The sequence below is a fragment of the Hyaena hyaena genome, unplaced genomic scaffold (assembly GCF_003009895.1).
Source record: "Hyaena hyaena isolate Hyena2069 unplaced genomic scaffold, ASM300989v1 scaffold_157, whole genome shotgun sequence".
NCBI lineage: Eukaryota > Metazoa > Chordata > Mammalia > Carnivora > Hyaenidae > Hyaena > Hyaena hyaena.
In genome coordinates, this window is record NW_024080789.1 from 457,941 (window position 1) to 475,886 (window position 17,946).

Sequence of the window (17,946 nt, forward strand, 5' to 3'; positions counted from 1 at the left end):
ACGGGCCCAGAAAAAAAAAAAACAAGGTAGATGAATAGTACATAGAATAATTTTTAAAATTATGTTAAAAACAAAACAAAACATTTTTTTGTTTTCTAGATTTCTCTATGTACTAGACACAACTCAAACCAGGATACTGTCGATGTTACGTACAGAAGCATTCACAGGACCTAGACGGAGACAGACCGATCACACACAGTGAGTGTGTGAAAGAGACTCGCGGTGGAGATGTGGTTTTCAACGCTTGGATTGTCTGCAGTTTAATGAGTACGCACTGATGAGTTCTTTGAGTAATTAAATCTAAATACCTTTTTTTAAAGTTATGCTTTTATTCACCTGCTTTCATTCTTTTCTTTCTCTGGAGTGTTGGCAAAACACATGGTCTCGTCCATAAAGAGCCACACTGTTTGAGGGCACATTTTTCTCAGCCCGGTCTTCTACCCATCTACATACAGATGTCTTCTCTTGCACTGCCCCACAGATCTGCCCCCATGGGCTCTGAAGGGGGAGCAATAACTGGATTTATAATTTTGACAAATAAATATATAACTGGAGTGGTAAGAAATTGCTTTATCTAAATATTAAGTTAGAGGGGCACCTGGGTAGTTCAGTCAGTTAAGCGTACGACTCTTGATTTCAGCTCAGGTCATGAGCTCACCGTTTGTGGGATGAAACCCCATGTTGGGCTCTGTGCTGACAGCACGGAACCTTCTTGGGATTCTCTTTCTCCTTCTCCCTCTCCCCCTCCACTGCTTGTGCGCGCGCGCTCTCTCTCTCAAAATAAATAAATAAATGTGTAAAAAATAAATAAATATAAAATGAGAGAAGTTGATTTTTGTTTTCATCTTAATATTTTTCTATTTTCCCATTATACAATGATCCATGTATTAACTATGCAGTTGAGAAAAAGTCTAAACCAGTGATCTCAATAGGGATGATTTTGCACACACACCCCCACCCCCAGCACACTTGGCAATGTCTGGGGATATTTTTGGCTGTCCTAACCTGGGGGGTGGCTGCTACTAGCAACTGGTGGGTAGAGACCAGGGGTGCTGCTAAACATCTCACGATGCACAGGGCAGTCCCCACAACAAAAGGTTGTCTGGCCCAAAATGTCAACAGTGCCAAAGTTGAGAATCCCTAATCTAAACATACCACGTGTAAGTAACAAATCCCTAATTAATGTTCTACTTACTGGTTTTGTTTGCTTCTTTGACTATACAATAGGCAGAGGGAGAGCCTGGGCTCTTACCTGGACAATGAACTGGTAGATCATGACCAGGCTAACCAGCATGGTGATGTTGGCCAACAGAGAGAAGATGGACAGGGCTCGGAGGTTCCTGACAAAAACCAGCAGCACCACGAAGGGCAGGAAGGTGAGCATGTAGAGTCGAGAGTCCATGGTGGGCGTCAGAATCACAGTCTCATTGTTGTGGCAGTTGTTGGTGGTCCCATTGGCTGCTTCTATCACCTAGAATGAGGGGAAGAAAAGCAACAGATAAGGCTTCTCAAATGACAGAGGTCAGTGGACCTCCCACCAAAAAGGGCTCCTAACTGCAGGCTCAGTAGGAAAACAAGGCCAGACAGACGTCTGTGGTTGGTGAACCGTCTTCAGAGATCTGTGCAGCTCATCAGCAGCCCAACTGTCTGAGCTGGGTTTGATCCTATCTTGCCTAAAGACGGGAAGACAGACAAGATTTCTTGAAGTTCCTCAGTGTCCTAGGTCTTTAGATGAAATTAAACAAAGGATGCTGTTCTACACAATGTGTTAAAATCTTAATTCTTTTGTTGACCAAAACTGGCTTAGAAGGACTCCTAAACTAAAAACCCACTGATCTCTTGCCATTTTCTCTCTCCTACCTGTTTAAAGTTGTCAGCCAGAAAGACAAAATAGACACAGCAGAATCCCAGCTGCGTGACAATCAGGAAGAAGTCCACCAGGTGCCTGTAGACGGGGAAGGAAGGAATATGAAGATCATGAGAATGAAAAAGCAAGAGTCCCCGAGAGAGAGGTGTTTGAACAGTGCTTCCTCCCAGGACATCACAGACCCTTCCCACCAGGTGACAAGGATGTGTGTGCCCTGACAGAAGGAGAAAATGTGCTAGGTGCCACCAGTCTGGAGCTTTGGAGGTGGGTGGAAGAAGATGCTATGTGTGCGGTGACTGAGGTCCCCTTCTTCCGTCTTGTCTAGGATGCTGCATGGGGTCAGGCGACCCCGAGATCAGAATGACTGGAGTGGAGCACACACACCAGGACCAATGACCAGCCCTCGGCCTCCCCCTCCCCATGGCCTGCCTATTCTGTCTCCACTGTTTGTTCCAAAGCTACAAGGAAAACAGCATAAAAGCCTAGGAAGTGGAACCCTCTACGCTCTCTTTCTATAATATGGATCTGAGAAACAGCCTGCTCTCTCCGAAGTACACAGAATCAGAGGTACCCAAACAGACTGCTGGCAGAGGCAGTGAACGACAGCGGGTAACAACCTAGAGGGTCATCAAGAGGAAAATGATGAAATGAAAGACCATTCTTAAATGGAGCAGTATACAGCAGGTAAAAAGAATATGTTAAATCTCTATGTGCTGGTAGAGATAGGTCCAGGACCTTTAATAGAAACAAACAAACAAACAAACAAACAAAAAAAAAAACCCAGCTTCCTAATAGTACCTAGAGTACTGTCAATTTGTGTAAAAAGTATTAGGAACATGTGTATGTTTGTATACATACAGAAAATGCCAAAAGTATACCCATGCGAGTGTGACCAGAATATACTTTTATTTTTCCTTTATGAATGCCTGTCTTGCTCAAAAATATATATATATATTTTTACCACGAACACACATCAATTTCATTAAAGAAAGGAAGGGAGGAAATAAGGAAGGAGGGAGGAGGGATGGGGAGAGAAGAGAGGGAGCTGGGGAGAAGGAGAGAAAGAGAGAAAGAGAGAGAGAGAGAAACAGAGAGAAAGGAGGGGAGAGAGAAGAAAGGAGGGAAGGGAGCAAAGAAAGAATCAATCAACAACTAACCAACGAACCAGACAACCAACTAAGCAGGGGTGGCCGCTTGGCATTATGGCTTCTCCTGGTCACAGAAAATGATTCTGCTGCAAGAATCACAAAATAAACTGTACCCCAGGAGGAAGCTGACTATGTATGAAACTATAAAAAACTCCCTATGACCACAAAAAAAGAGTTTTCATGGAGAAAATAGATTTAATGCAGTTCCATTTAAAAAAAAAGTAAAGGATTCAGCCCTTAATATCAATTCTCTGCTTCTAAATATACCATTTCCTTAAACAGGAAACAAAAATTAGAATGTTTCTCTCCAGGCATCTGGAAACTTACCATAAGGATAAATTTCCAAATACCCTCCTCCCCCCTTGTTGAAATGTCTCTTTTCCCAACAAACCCATTTGTTTTAGATCAGCTTACCTCTTCCTTGAAGCCTTCCTTCCCCTGCCCAGTGCCCTGCCCTTAAAGCATCTATCATGTGCACTTCTCATCTGGCACAGGGAACCATCCTTAAATCTCCTCCCTGTCTGAGCGCCTAGGATACACTTCTAGCTCAGGACACTTTCTCTACCGGTATAGACTATTCCCAACCTCTTGTCCTTGAGCCTTCCACATACCCTTCTCCTGTAAGGTGACTTCAAGTCCCTAGAGGGCCAGGACCAAACTATTCACCTCAGGGGAATCCCCCCTCCCTATATCGAGAATTATTCTGCAGGACTTATAAGAGTGCTTAAATATGTTTACTCAACAAATGAGTGAATAAAAAATAATCACCGGTCGGTCATTGACTGCCAAAGCTGGAATACCCAGATTTACCAGTGAGGGAACTGAGGACCAGAGAAGAAAGGGATCATGTAGCAAACGTCACCAGATGACCGCAGGCAGAGATGAGCTAGGAGCCAAATCCCGTTAGCCAAACGATGCTCTTTCCATCGCTTACACCGTGTGCCGCACCCCACCTCCCTGTGTGAAGGCCTCTGCTCTGCGAGGCCACAGCTGCAACGAAGAAGGAAAGTGGTTACCTTCCCCAGTGCGCATGGTTCCGGAGCCAGGAGATGGGGCTGGATTCCAGTCCGTACATCACTGTGTCCCCATAGTCCACAAAGGGCTTGTTCAGTCTGGGAGGAGGGGAGGGAGAGAGGAAGGGCAGAGTGCAGTGGGTTCGACAGTAAGTGACAGAAGAAAGGTAGCTCACTGAGACCTCGGCCAGTTCCCCACCTGTCACCCTGGGGAAACTACTGGGTCCTGCATTTAATGCTCTCAAGGATCAGAGATGTGAAATCAACAGGTCAGTTACTTTCTTATAATTACCGCCCATCTGGCAGAACTGTTTCAGTGGGGTAAATACTACAAAGCACATAAAATAAGAAGGTGGGCTCTGTCCGCTGGACACGAGTCAATATGACAGATGACAACAAACTGAAAAAGAACACAAAAATAACCGGGGAAAGGGAGTTCTGCAATAATCAGCAGCCACCTTCAGCCAGCATGGAGAATTTAGAGTGACTTGCCTAAGTCCTCTCTTTCAGCGCTGCTAGCAGAACCCCAAAGGACAATCTGGCAGCTCAGAGGGTGCTCACCTGCGGCAGAAGTGGTGAGCGCATTTCACCAGGATACCCATGCAGTGCACAGCCACGATGCCTATCACCAGCAGGCTGAGGGGACCCATCTGGGGATAGGTGTTGCGGGTGAGAGAGAGACACACACACACAAGCAGGTATAATTAGGAGTGAACCCAATGGAGAGTGGATTTGCAAATGATCACAACACTACTAAGGCGCCTTCCAGTGACAGAACTGCTGGCACAATATTCAAGACAGAAATGTGATCGTGGAGGTGGGCTCAGGGAGAAGGGCATCATCTGAACCTCAGCATGCTTCCGAAAGAGATAACCTCATGGAGAAGAATGACACAACATAAGGCTGGTCCGAAACAGCTGCAAATCAGCTGAACTGAAGGCTCCTATGGTCTGGGAAGAAGGGACAGGGAAGGGGTGGAGGGAAAGGGAAAGTTCTGGGAAGAAGAGATGGAGAAGGAGTGGAGGGAAGTGGAAAGTTCTCATTAGAGTAAGACCAGATCAAGAAAACCAGCTCTTAGCTCAGGCCTTAGCTAAGGCTGAGCTAGCTCCAGCTCTAAGAGAAGCCAAATGGTTTTAGATTACAGTCTGTAGGGGATGGATCATAACAGAAAAAGTAAAATTCTTAGAGCTGGCCTCCTAGGGATGGGGACGTGGAAGGAGCGTGTAAAAAAACCAACAGACTTCTGTTATGCATTCATTACTCGATATTATTAACAGAAACTCCGAGACATTTTAATTACATCCTCCTCACTGCAGGGTAAGCTCCATTAGGGCAAGAATCTTCCTCTTTTTTATTCACTGGTAATATTCAGAGCCTAGAACAATGTCTAGCACACAAAAGGCCCTCAATAAATATGTTTAAGTGAATGAACACCTGAATATTGCTCTTTCTCAGTTGAATTAAAGAGAAAAGCTTTTTAAGTGTTTTAAACAAAGCAAATTTAAAAACACACACACCATCTCCTAAAATTTGTCAGGAGACTTGCCCCTGCCAATGCAGATCCTTACCAAGATGCCTGCATTCTTCACTGCCAGGGGCAGCCCCAGGAGGCCGGTGCCAATGTTGCCTTTTAGCAAGTGGACCAAGGTCTGGAACCATCTGAAGTGGAAAGACGGGAGACAAGGGCATGTTAACAATAATGACAGCCAGCATTTATTAAGCATGTAGCAATGTGCTAAAGGCTTTCATGCCTTCTCTCATTCAATTTCCACAATGACCCTATGAGATACGTGTTAACTTTATTTTATGGATGAGGAAGACAATTGCTCGAGGTCACATACCTAATAAAGAGTTCGGCCAGGATTCCAACCCAGGATTCCAACCCAGACAGTCTGACCCGCGAGCCCTCCCCGAGCCCCTGTGCTCTCAGCTCTGTTCCCTGTGGGATCTCCAAGAGCCCGATCTCTATGGCAGATTAGACCAGAGGGACACCAGGGCTCCCGTAGGCACTTTATCCTTTCCTAATGGGTCTGGCCTGGGTTTCACCAGAACTGTCCACAATGGAGACTCGTATCCAACACCACAATGGAGGCTGGCAAGCGTGAAGTGTGAAGGACAGACATCGGTATGAGAGAAGAATGAAGGAAATAAAAAACAGAAGTCCAGAACTCTTAAAAGAAAATTGTATGCAAAGTGAACCAAGTACTACCTCCGGCCAGTCCCTGGGATACTATGTATTTAAAATAGAAAGTCAGATCCTAGGACTGGAGAAGCCCTCTTCAAACATCACCTAGTTTATCCTTCTGCCTTGAAGCTAGATTTCCCCCTCACCTATTATAGACTGTCCATCTCACACTGTGATTATAAAGCCTCTCCTGCATCCTCATTCATTTTTTCACTCAGCAAATGCCATCTGTTCTGTGTAAAACACTGTGTTCATACCGTGGTAGAAATAAGTATGAATCAGATACGGACCTCGGTCTCTAGAAATTAACAATGCTTCAATGAAAAAATAAGGCAGATACACTAATAACCACCCAGGCAGAGATACCTTCTTAAGTGCTCAGGGAGGGGCGGGCAGGTGAGGGTCCCAGAGTGGAGGCCTGAGCTGAGCCCGGGGGGACAGGCAGAGCTTGCAAGGGGGCCCCTGGGGAAGAAAGGCCTGGGAATATGAGCCTAGAGAGAGACATGGGGCATCAGCACAGAGGAGCGTGTCTCCTCAAAGGACTGACAACAGAGTAGTGTCCTCATCTGCCCTATTTTCTACCCTGCTACCTCCAGAGGGATACAAGCAGGTCAAATACAGCCATAGCTTTGCCCCCAGTATACAGACTCACTCAGAATTTGGCCCCTGGCACCATCTGAAAATTCTTCTGCAAAAATACCCTAAATCCCTCCTAAATGATGTTTCCATATATTTCTTCAAATCAGCAATTCAGAAGGAACCAAAAGCAAATAACATATGTTAACTCATAAAAACCATAATAAGTATGACCTATCTCTACTCTCTGGAATGGAATTTTACTTTCGGTAACATTTCTCCTTCTCCCTCTAGGAAGAAGACCTCTTGATCTTCCTACTGTCTCCAAGCTTCTCTTATCAATCAAGAAAATGTCTTTGAGTCTCTAAACGGGAAGAGGTTGAGCGCTCCCTTGGACTATCCCGAGGAAACAGCCCAAGGACCGCACGGGTACGGGTACGGGGTGACTCCTTCATTATCAGCAGCCAGTGACCAGAAGATTATACACAGGATGATAAGACAAACAAATGTCTATCTCAGCAAATGTTTAATCCACTCAAGGCAAAGGTAAGCATTGTAGCAAACCCACCTGCCTACCCGAGGCCTCCCCAAAATGCCTCTGAGCTGGGTTTTGTGGGAGATCAGGTCCCTTTTAGCCCTGGCTCTGCCAGTAACTCTATTTGACAATTCCCTTCCTTTGTGTGGACCTTAGTCTTAGCTGTAGAGTGAGGGGACTGGATAGGACAGCATCCTTTCTAAGGTCTCCTCAGCTCTGAAACACCTGGATTCTGGGCAACTGCCCAATATTACTCTCTTTAACCAATGGCCCCAAGCTGGGATTACCCAAAACCACGAGTATCACAAAATCAACTCCATGGACTGCAAAGTCTTAACTATGGGGGATATAAGGAGGAAACCTTGTAAATCTCTGTAGTTTGGTTTATGTTTCAAATCAGTAATTCTTACACTTTTTAGTCTCAGGAACCCTTTATATACTTATAAAGTATTAAGGATACCAAATAGCTTTTGATTGTACAGATTATATCTGCTGATATACATTACAAATTAAAATTGAGAAGTTTAAAAATATGCATTAATTAACAACACATAAGAATAAAATAAATATATTTTATTTATTTTAAATTAATATATTTAAAATCAAATTAATTTAAAAATAAAATTATATGTTAATATAAATATAGATTTTTAATTTTATTTTTTATTGCTTTATTTTTTTTATTTGAAAGAGAGAGAGAGTGCGCAAGCAGAAGGGCAGAGGGAGAGGGAGAGAGAGAATCAAGCACGTTCCAAGCTTAGCACAGAGCCCAACTTGGAGCTCAATCCCATGACCATGAGATCATGACCTGAGCTGAAACCAACTTAATCAACTAAGCCACCCAGGCACCCCCATAAATAACAGATTTTTAAATGAAAGGTAATTCTATATTCTAAAATGAAGACTGGCACTAATTTACTTTTTTTGGAAACTTCTTTAATGTCTTGCTTGATAGCTGCATTATCTACTTCTGCATTAAATCTGTTGTGATATGTATGTTGTTTTGGTTGAAGTACATGAAGAAAATCTGTCCTCACAAAGACATGCAGTTGGAATGTGTTTTAATAGTCTCTTTAGACAACTGTGGTAGTTTTCTTTTGATACTACACCAATACTCGACATGTGGCTATGTCTTAGAAGTTAGTTACAACATGGGAGTCTGCGCTTTTCGGTATCCTCTCAGATTACAATGTACTGGTGATCTTGCTCTTTGAATGGATCTTTTCCCCATGCACAATTTTCTAATATCACACTGGCCATTTGGAAGATACTGGTTCCCTCAGTTATGCAGTTCTTCTCAACACTGGTACATTTCATTACACAATATCCAAAAAACTCACATTTATTAATATCACTGAAGTATTTGTTTTTTTTAAGAGAGAGAGAGAGAGAGAGAGCACAAGTTGGGGAGAGGTGCAGAGGGGGAGAGAGAATCTTAAGCAGGCTCCATACTCAGCGTGAAGCCTGACATGGGGATCAGATGTACAACCCTGGGATCATATACTGAGCCGAAATTAACTGAGACCAACTGAGACACCCAGGCACCCTAAAATCTTTAAGTAGAGGGAAGCTGTCAAGGTCAGTGCTGGATACTAGGTGTTTTCTAGTTTTGCTTGAAAACCTAATGTGGACCACAAATACCACTGATTGTTTTTCGTGAGGTCATGGTCTCATTTTTTTCATTTTCTTTTATTTTTTTAAATTTTTTTAATGTTTTATTTATTTCTAGGAAAGAGAGAGACAGCGTGAGCAGGGGAGGGTCAGAGAGAGAGGGAGTCACAGACTGAAACAGGCTCCAGGCTCTGAGCTGGCAGTCAGCACAGAGCCCGACGTGGGGCTCGAACCCACAAACCGTGAGATCATGACCTAAGCGAAAGTCGGACGCTTAACCGACTAAGCCACCCAGGCGCCCCTCATTATTTTCATTTTCAAGAAGATGTCTGCCAAGCCCTCAGGTCTGAAAAACCTACAGCTTGTTAGTTCTTCCTAGCAGAAATAGTATTCTACAAAAAACAAAAAACAAAAAACAAAACCCAAGCAGCTAGTTAGTTCACAAAGCAATCACTCGAGGTTCTCGTCCTTGAGACAGGTGTCATACTTTGGTATGCAGTAGAGGTATTTCACATGTACTTCCCATCTGTCATGGAGATTATTAAACCTGTACTGAAGGATTAAGTAATAAAATGAGTAATTTGACTGCTTCATCAAGGACCTGCTCAAGTGAAACTGGCTTATTCTTTGTACATGTGTGGCAGAGAAAAATACGATGAATGGCCTAAGTTGGTAGTATTGCCTTGATCTATGCTAACCCACCAGCAGTTTTACCCACCACTGCTGCTGAACCATCACTGTAAATGTCAACACAGTGGAAAGGCAAGTAACATTTTAGCATTATTATGAAAATAGTTTCAATCTCACAGACTTCTTGAAATGGCCTTGGGAACCCCAAAGGGTCACACTTTGCAAACAGCCGCTCTAGACAACCTAGAGTAGTCAACTAGTTTCACAGCCTGCCAGCCTGGGGGAGAAGTACCAAAGCTCAATCAAAAGCTGGTATAATGTAAGTCAACAGGGCACCAAGAAGAAAAAAGGCCCCACGGAGTAACATGTGGCTGTTGTCAAAGCAGTCAACAGCTTGACAACATCAAGTGTTAGGAAATAACCTCACTAAACACACCACTATGGAAGTGTCAGGTGTTCCTATTTGCACCCCTGATTAGGGATTTTTCCTGAGCCCTTAACCCTTAGAAGAGCCAGGTATGTGTAAGCATGTACTTTATTCCTTGCATTTTGTTCCTTGTACTTTGTTCCACGTTCTTTGCTCATGGACAAAGCAGATAACAGGGTGGGGCAAGGCACAGGAGACAAGGACTCCAGCTCAAAAGCTTGTCTCTAACACCGTGATAGGTGAGAGATCCACGTGACCTAACAAGGTCTCCTGAATCAGCTTCTATCTTAATCATACCTGGCATGCTTTCTACACATAAATGCTCAGGTGGATCCAGCGTGAGTAGTTGGTTACATAACCAACCCTCCAAGTCCCAAGGGAGTACTTTTCCCTCTATCGCTTGTGATATCAGACATCACTTACAGATGGGCTTTCCCTGGTCACCTACCCCATAGCACAGAATCAGGGCAGGAAAGGCCCTCACAACAAAGTGTACCCAGGAAAATGTCCCAGTACAAACTGGAAGAAGGTATTTCCTGATTGCCTCAATTTCTAACAAGCAAGGAGAAATAGTGTGGGGTTGATACTAGTTATAACCCAGTGTGAAAAAAGAGATATTCAGAATAGCTAACAGGCACGCATAACTTCCAATACATACAAAACCTGTGAGTCACCAGCCTGAAGCTGCTAGTGGTTGGATTTGAACTTCAGAGAGGTCCCTTTAAAAATGAAAATCTAAACCCTCTATGACAACCATTGCACAGGCAAGCTGATGCCTGAAACTGGAAGAGAAACTACAGGGAGAGAAGCTTGGAAGAACAACTGCACAAGGACTGTGACTTCTGAAGGGAAGCTGTCACGTGTCACTGGCTGCATTTGGAGCCGCTGCTGCCTGCGGGGATGCCAGCTGGGTGGTCGGGTTAGGGGAAAGAAGGGAAAGACGGTCCTCACTGCTGCCAGTTGTCCGCGCAATCCTTCCCATCAGCTAGCACTGCAAGCAAATGGGGGAATCTACAGAGGCGTGCCACATGAGACATAAGCTATAGAGACCGAATCTTTCGGAGCAGAAGTCACTGAGTGGTAATGTGGACAGACCATACCCTCTGGTTCTATCCCCAGGGAAAATGCCCTGTCCCAGGAGAGCCCACAGCCAAAGGGAGCTTCACCAGTAATGACCTCCAAGAGAAGTTTCAATAGCCTCCTTGGGCAGTCACACAGGACAGCACAAGTCTAGCACATAAAAGATCCCTCAATAAGTCACATGCAACCCACGAAGGAACACAGACAGGGTAACAGCTAAGTTTGAGGACTAAACAGAAGGCACCAAAAAGGATGGAATGCTGGAGTATAGAGAAAATATCAGAGGTCTACTTGAGGTTCAGGACTAAGTATGAAAACTCAGTGGAGTAGAAAACCCTCTTGTGAATCTTCTAATTCAAGTGGGTGGGCACCAGACAGTCAGCATACCTTCACAGTGGGGTCCTCAGCTTCCTCTTATATTTGAGGAAACTGAGGCCCAGAGAGGGCACTCAGATGAGTCTTGGGATTCAGTTTCCAGGAATAAAAACTTAAACCCTCCCTAGAGAATGCAAAGCAGACCTCCTCCTCTCAACCTCTTGAATTTTTTAAATGCAGGAGAAATTATTCCTTCCTCCCTCTTACCACTTCTTCAGCCAAATCAACTGGCTGTTTCGTGATGGGGACAGAAGTCTGAGCAGGACTCTGCAAAGGAAGTTTCCAATTGAGCCTAGAGGTATTTGAGGTTCTAAGACAGATCACCTGTGCTTCTGAATTAAGAGAATCTTCTCTCTAGAAGTTTCTCTTACGTTCAGCACCAGCCTTCAGGGACCAACACGGCTGAAAGGAGCAAAGAATATAAAACAGTTGGGAAGGTGGCCGGCAAGGAGCTCAAATCTCAGCACTGTTACTCACTCAGTCTCTTTATATCTTCCTTCCATCTGTAAAGTGGGGAACTGATGAAATGGGGGAGCAAACATATCTCTAAGGGAGACTACATTATGAATACAGAACGTAGGAACATGAATCCCACCCAGGAGGGTAAAAGAAACTTACGTTGTGCTGTTGCTTTCCCCAAACCGCTGGTAAGAGCCCGGGGAAGAGAAGTTGTTTAGGCCTTCGGATGGGCTCTCCTCTGGGCTCACGTCCGTGGAGCTGTAGTCATGGTAGTCCTCGTTCCGAAGCCTCTGCGTGGACATGGCAGCTGGAGGGACAGGGTCAGTGCTAAGACCTCCAGAGGCCGGGGCCTTTAGCTCCAAGCCTGTGGTGGTCTCTGGGGCAGAAGCAGCCATTGTCACAGTAGCTCGGTGACAGCTGCACTATGAATGAAGTACAGTGACAGTGCCTGATACCAAGGGAAATGGAAAAAGTGCAAAGTACACATGGGCGGGCTGAGCTCACTTAGCTTCTGGCTCCCAACCTTCCCAGTTAGTGCCCCACTTGTAAATTTCTAAATTTGCCACCGCATACCTGAGCAGAGCAAAGGTGAGGCACTGCATGGGATGGGTGGGGGAAGATGCAGACAGGTGCTTCCAGGAAACCTTCTCTGTTCCTTAGGTTGGGAGTAACTATCCCCTCCTTTGAGCTAATTTCTTTGAACCTTGAACAACGGTTATATTGTATCTCTGCCCATCTTCCCCAAGAGCAAGCTCTCAGAGGATGGGAACCTGCATATTCCTCACTGCATCTTATTTTTCTTCTGCGTGTATTACAAAAAGGAACCACCTCCAAATCATCTAATTCTGCCTTGCTTCCCCACCAAGTTCCAGAGCCACAGGTGACTTCCTCTCCCTCTCCACTGGGACCTCTGGCCCATCCTGTACTTTATGAAGGTCACCAACGACCCTCATTCTCTGACCACGAGACTCTTTTCTTGCAACCAGCCTGAAATGCAAGCAGCTCAGAGGAAGAGCAGGAGCCTGAGAGGGCTGACCATTGGCCCTCATCTCAAAACCTCCCCTCCACAACCCTTCTTTTTTTTATTGTTATGGATTTGCCTGCTTTAAAAGACATGAACGAAAAAAACCCTTTCTGTTGTGTGTTGGGGAAGGATGGCGAGGGTATAAAGGGTATCATTCCCAGGATGGATTTTCTCAGTGATGCTACGACAGAAAAAAGAAGGACGACGACTTCTCTGAGCTACACAATAAGGATACATTTGGGGAGCTCTGGAAGGCCCCAGAACCCTAGGCACTACGCTAAGAGAGCGCTCAGAGGTCACTCCACAAATTGCTCATTTTATAGATGAAGAATCAATCCCAGAAAGACGAAGGAACCTGCCTGCAGAGCCAGGTAGCAGCAAAGCAGGAAAGGTATCTCGTGCTGCCCTGCCCGAAGCTGGAAACATCTACCGAATGCACTGCCGCTGGCAATGAGAGAATATTACAATGAAAGAAAGTCAACTTCCTGCCCTCCAAGAATCTGCAGCCACGTGTGGAAAGTACACGTACATTAAAGGCTATAAATAAAAAATCCTTCTGACACTGGCAGACTGGCACAACTGCCTCCCTATACGTGGGCTCCCCCCCTCCCCCAGCTGAAGCCCCCCGAGTCTGATGTGCTGTCTCAGATAACCTGGTAAGGAGACAGGATCCATGGTCAATCTCAACATGCCATCTTGCCCAGCCCCCAACACTAGCTGTCAGGGGACAGCTAAGTGCTGAGTGTGCCCCCGGGTCAAGCCGGAGGGGACTCTTTGGAAACTGGCCCTACTCTGGCACCTATGCTATCCAGGGTGATCTCATTTTTCTCCCAAGTGTAAGGAAGAGAGGAGCCGCATAACCCCGCAAGGAAAGAAACTGGCAGAAAGCCAGTAAAGGCTGTGGAAGTCTCAGAGAGGATCCTGCCCACCTTCACCACCAAGGCAACTCTCTTCAACACCTAAAAGGGTATCATTTACTCACAGGTTGGAGGGATTCAAACAAGGCATCTAGTTCTGGGGCAGTTAAATTCATAAGAGGATCAGAAGGAGAAAAATCTATAAAATATCTTTTTTTTTAATGTTTATTTATTTTTGAGAGAGACACAGAATGCAAGCAGGGGAGAGGCAGAGAGAGAGGGAGACACTGAATCAGAAGCAGGCTCCAGGCTCCGAGCTGTCAGCACAGAGCCTGATGCAGGGCTTGAACTCATGAACCATGAGATCATGACCTGAGCAGAAGTCAGATGCTTAACTGACTAAGCCACCCAGGCACCTCTAAAATATCTTAATATGAGCAGCTGAAAGCTGCTATTTAGGCAAAAGCTAGTAGGTCAGTTTCTATGTATGGCTGAAGGCCTGGGTTCCAAGGCTGCCTCTATTGCCAGTTTCCTTACTAACTTGGAACAATTCTTTTATCCCAAATGTGCAGAAAGGGGTAGAGGGCAGTGAACTGAAAGATCTCTCAGCATCTCTGAAGCTCCAATATTCCAAAAATCAACAAATTATTAATGCAAACAAAAGAGAATTTCTTTTCCAACATACCAAATTATCTAAAGAATAGAGCCTTCCAGGTGACTCATACGTAGGGAGAAGGGACAGAATATGAGGACTGACCAATTCTCCTATCCCTCCCCAACAATGACTCTACCAATTACTTGGCATAGACGCTCAATTTATTTTAAATACTGTAAAGAAGTGTCTTTACGTTGCGAATAAAAACTGAAGTTACCCACAGCACAATATTGGTAAGAAATTGCTCAAAAAAAGAAGCTAAAATCTATAGATCTAAAGCCTGAGAAACAACTATAGGATGTGAGAGACGTGGCTTGGCCACGTGTGCATGCTGAAATGAAAAAATTAACACTATTTATGGATTTTAGCTGATGATCAGCTCAACAGAAGTCAATGATTTAAAAACAGATGCCAAATAAGCTAATTCTAGGTTGTACTAGGATGAGAGAGAACCCCAGGTAGTTGACAGCACTGTCTTGCCTGATATTCGGTTCCAGGCAGTGCACTATAAAGGGAACAATGCTAAACAAACTGTGGTGTGGTCAGGGCTCAGCAGCAACAGGAGGAGGAGGTGGAAAACAACCCCATGAGGAATGACTAGAAGCAATGAGAAAGTTCAACCTGGAGAACTGGCAACTTGGGAGGTATAAAAACTGCTTTCTTTTTTTATAAAAAAAGATGTCCTGTGGGACCTCAAAGATGAATCAGAAGGAGGTTCGGAAGGTGGAAAGTAGAGGGAAGCAGGCCTATGGCTAGACACAAGGAAGAACCTTTCTCAGAAGCAGCTGTCCAATGGGATGGACTGGAGACGATGTGTTCCCCATCCCTGAGGAAGTCCAAGCAGAAGGCCCTTCTCAGAGCTGTGAAGTAGGGGTCCAAGGGCTGTAGAGGGTGGGTGCAATCATTTCCTGGAGTTTCTTCTATCGCTCTTTCTGGCCATCATGGCAGCCTCCTCTCGCTCTCTAGCTGTCCACACTGAGTGCTAGCCTTCAAGGCCATCCCGCCTCTGGGCTCCCACTGATGAAACCTGGTTTCCAAGTCTATTGTGCAATTGTGATTTCTGCCCTGTGGGAGATTTTAATAGCACCTGTTAACTGTTAAAATGAGGGACATAATATGTGAGAATTTAAGACAAGCTTGCCCTTTAGGCTCTTGAGGACAAAGAAGAGTTTATACATTATGTGTGGCCCAATCAACACAAACTCAACATCTTCATTAGATGCTTAGACCCAAAAGGGTGAGCGCTACAAAGTAAGAAAAGTCTATGTGTGCGGTGGGAAAAATTTCTTTTCTTCAAGTATACATTCAACCAAAACTACACTGAAATATCAACTATTTGTATAATCTTAGTAAATTTCCTTTTTTCTTACAGAAACTTTTTACCTAGCAATATTTTCATTATTTGACAGTTCCCCCCACTTATTTCATATCTACTATTCCCTGAATCTGTAAAGTGCACACATTAATGAATGATGTGTAGTTACAATATAATAGTCCATCATTATATTGATATAATAATTTGCTCCACTAGCTCCCAATTGTTGGATATGAAGCTTATGCTTTCTTTTCTTTTAATCTCTTATATCACAGCTAATAAGAATTCATACGCATAGTTTTTAATTTTGGAGATACATCTTTGGAGTAAAACCAGGTGAATACACTCATTTTTATGGTCCTTGCCATACAAATGATTGAACTAACCTATAGCGTCACCAGCAATATGACTGTCTCTTCATAACTCTGCCAGCATTGGCTTTCATCATTTTCATTTTTGTTCTTCTAAATGGATGGGTGGTCTCCTGTACTTGTGTTATTTTACATTCTTTGGTTTCCAGCAAAATAAAAACTGAGCATCTTTCATCCACCTATTGGCCTCATATTAAGTCACTTTTGAAAACATGAAAGTGTTCTCAAAATAACCACTTAAAGAGTTCACTGATTGGCTTCTGTTCCAAATCCAGGAGAATAAACAAGGCCAGTTCCAACAAAGGAAGGAGAGTCCATCTATACATATTTGCAGCTCTCTTTTGGGGCCTATGGGAAGGTCAGGGGAGGAAAAAAAGGAATGGAGGGAGGGAGAGACAGTACTAAAGTGTTATTTAGTTTCATTATCAAAAATGGAACAATACTTTTACAGGTGACTTGTAAACACATAAAAAATTATCCACTAAAAACTAGGAGAAGTTCAGCAAATTTGCAGGATACAAGGTCAATATACAAAAGCTAGCGTATTTCTATGCAATTGTAATGAACAACCTGAAAATTAAATTGAGAAAATGGTTCTGTTTACAATAGCATCCAAAAGAATTAAATTCTTAGGAATAAATTTAAACCAAGTAGGTATAAGAGTTGTACATGAGAACTATAAAATAGTGTTGAAAGAAATTAAAGGCCTAAAAATTTGAAAGAACATCACAGTGTTCACGGATTAGAAGATTCAACGTTGCTAAGATGGAATATTCCTGGGGACGACTGGGTGGCTTAGTCGGTTAAGCGTCCGACTTTCGCTTAGGTCATGATCTCGCGGTTCGTGGGTTCGAGCCCCGCGTCGGGCTCTGTGCTGGCTGCCGGCTCAGAGCCTGGAGCGTGTTTCAGTCTGTGACTCCCTCTCTCTCTGACCCTCCCCTGCTCACGCTGTCTCTCTCTCTCTCCTAGAAATAAATAAAACATTAAAAAAAAAAAAAGATGGAATATTCCTGAAACTGATCTGCAGATTCAGTGAGGTCCCTGTCAAAATCCTAGTTGCCTTTTTGCAGAAATTGACAAGCTGATTCTAAAATTCATATGGAAATTCAAAAGGCTCAGATTGGCCAAAACAACTTTGAAAAAGAAGAACAAAGTTGGAGGACTTCCCAATTTCAAAACTCAGTACAAAGCTACCTACAATATGGTAGTGGCATAAGGATAAACATAGAGATCAATGGAACAGAACTGAGAGTCCAGAAAGAAACCCTCACAGCTATGGTCAATTGATTTTTGACAGGGTGCCAAGATAAGTCAATGGAGAAAGAATCCTCTTTTCAACAAATCATGCTGGGACTACTGGATAGCCACATTCAAAGAACAAAGTTGGAAGTCTCCCTCACGCCATATGTACAAATTAACTCAAAATAGATCAAAGACCTAAACACAGGAACTAATACTATAAAACTCTTAGAAAACATAAGTGTAAATCTTCATGGCTTCAGATTAGGTAATGGTGTCTAAATATGGACAGCAAAATCACAAGCAAAAGATAATTGGTAAATTAAACATTACCAAAATTAAAAAACATTTGTGCCTCAAAGGACACCATCAAGAAAGTGAAAAACAACCCACACAATGGGAGAAAATTTCTGCAATTCATATTTCTGATCAGAGACTTAAATTCAGAAAATAGAAGAACTATTACAATTCAATAATAAAAAGACAATCCAATTTAAAAAATAGACAATGGCTATTTTGCCAAAGAGGTGAAAATGGCCAATAAATCACATCAAAAGATACTCAATATCACTAGCCACC

At 43.7% G+C, this 17,946-nt stretch overlaps 1 protein-coding gene across 3 annotated transcripts in view; it reads right to left on the reverse strand.

Annotated features, from left to right (window-relative positions):
* The window catches only part of SLC36A1 (solute carrier family 36 member 1), a 68,486-nt gene that overhangs the window by 24,861 nt on the left and 25,679 nt on the right, over positions 1 to 17,946 (reverse strand). For all 3 annotated transcript variants that reach the window (XM_039239488.1, XM_039239489.1, XM_039239490.1), the window contains exons 2-7: positions 12,066 to 12,213; positions 5,597 to 5,687; positions 4,590 to 4,678; positions 4,032 to 4,127; positions 1,861 to 1,945; positions 1,253 to 1,471 (exon numbers count right to left, since the gene is read on the reverse strand). In XM_039239488.1, coding sequence (XP_039095419.1) covers positions 1,253 to 1,471; positions 1,861 to 1,945; positions 4,032 to 4,127; positions 4,590 to 4,678; positions 5,597 to 5,687; positions 12,066 to 12,213 — 728 coding nt within the window. The remainder of the gene's footprint in view (positions 1 to 1,252; positions 1,472 to 1,860; positions 1,946 to 4,031; positions 4,128 to 4,589; positions 4,679 to 5,596; positions 5,688 to 12,065; positions 12,214 to 17,946) is intronic.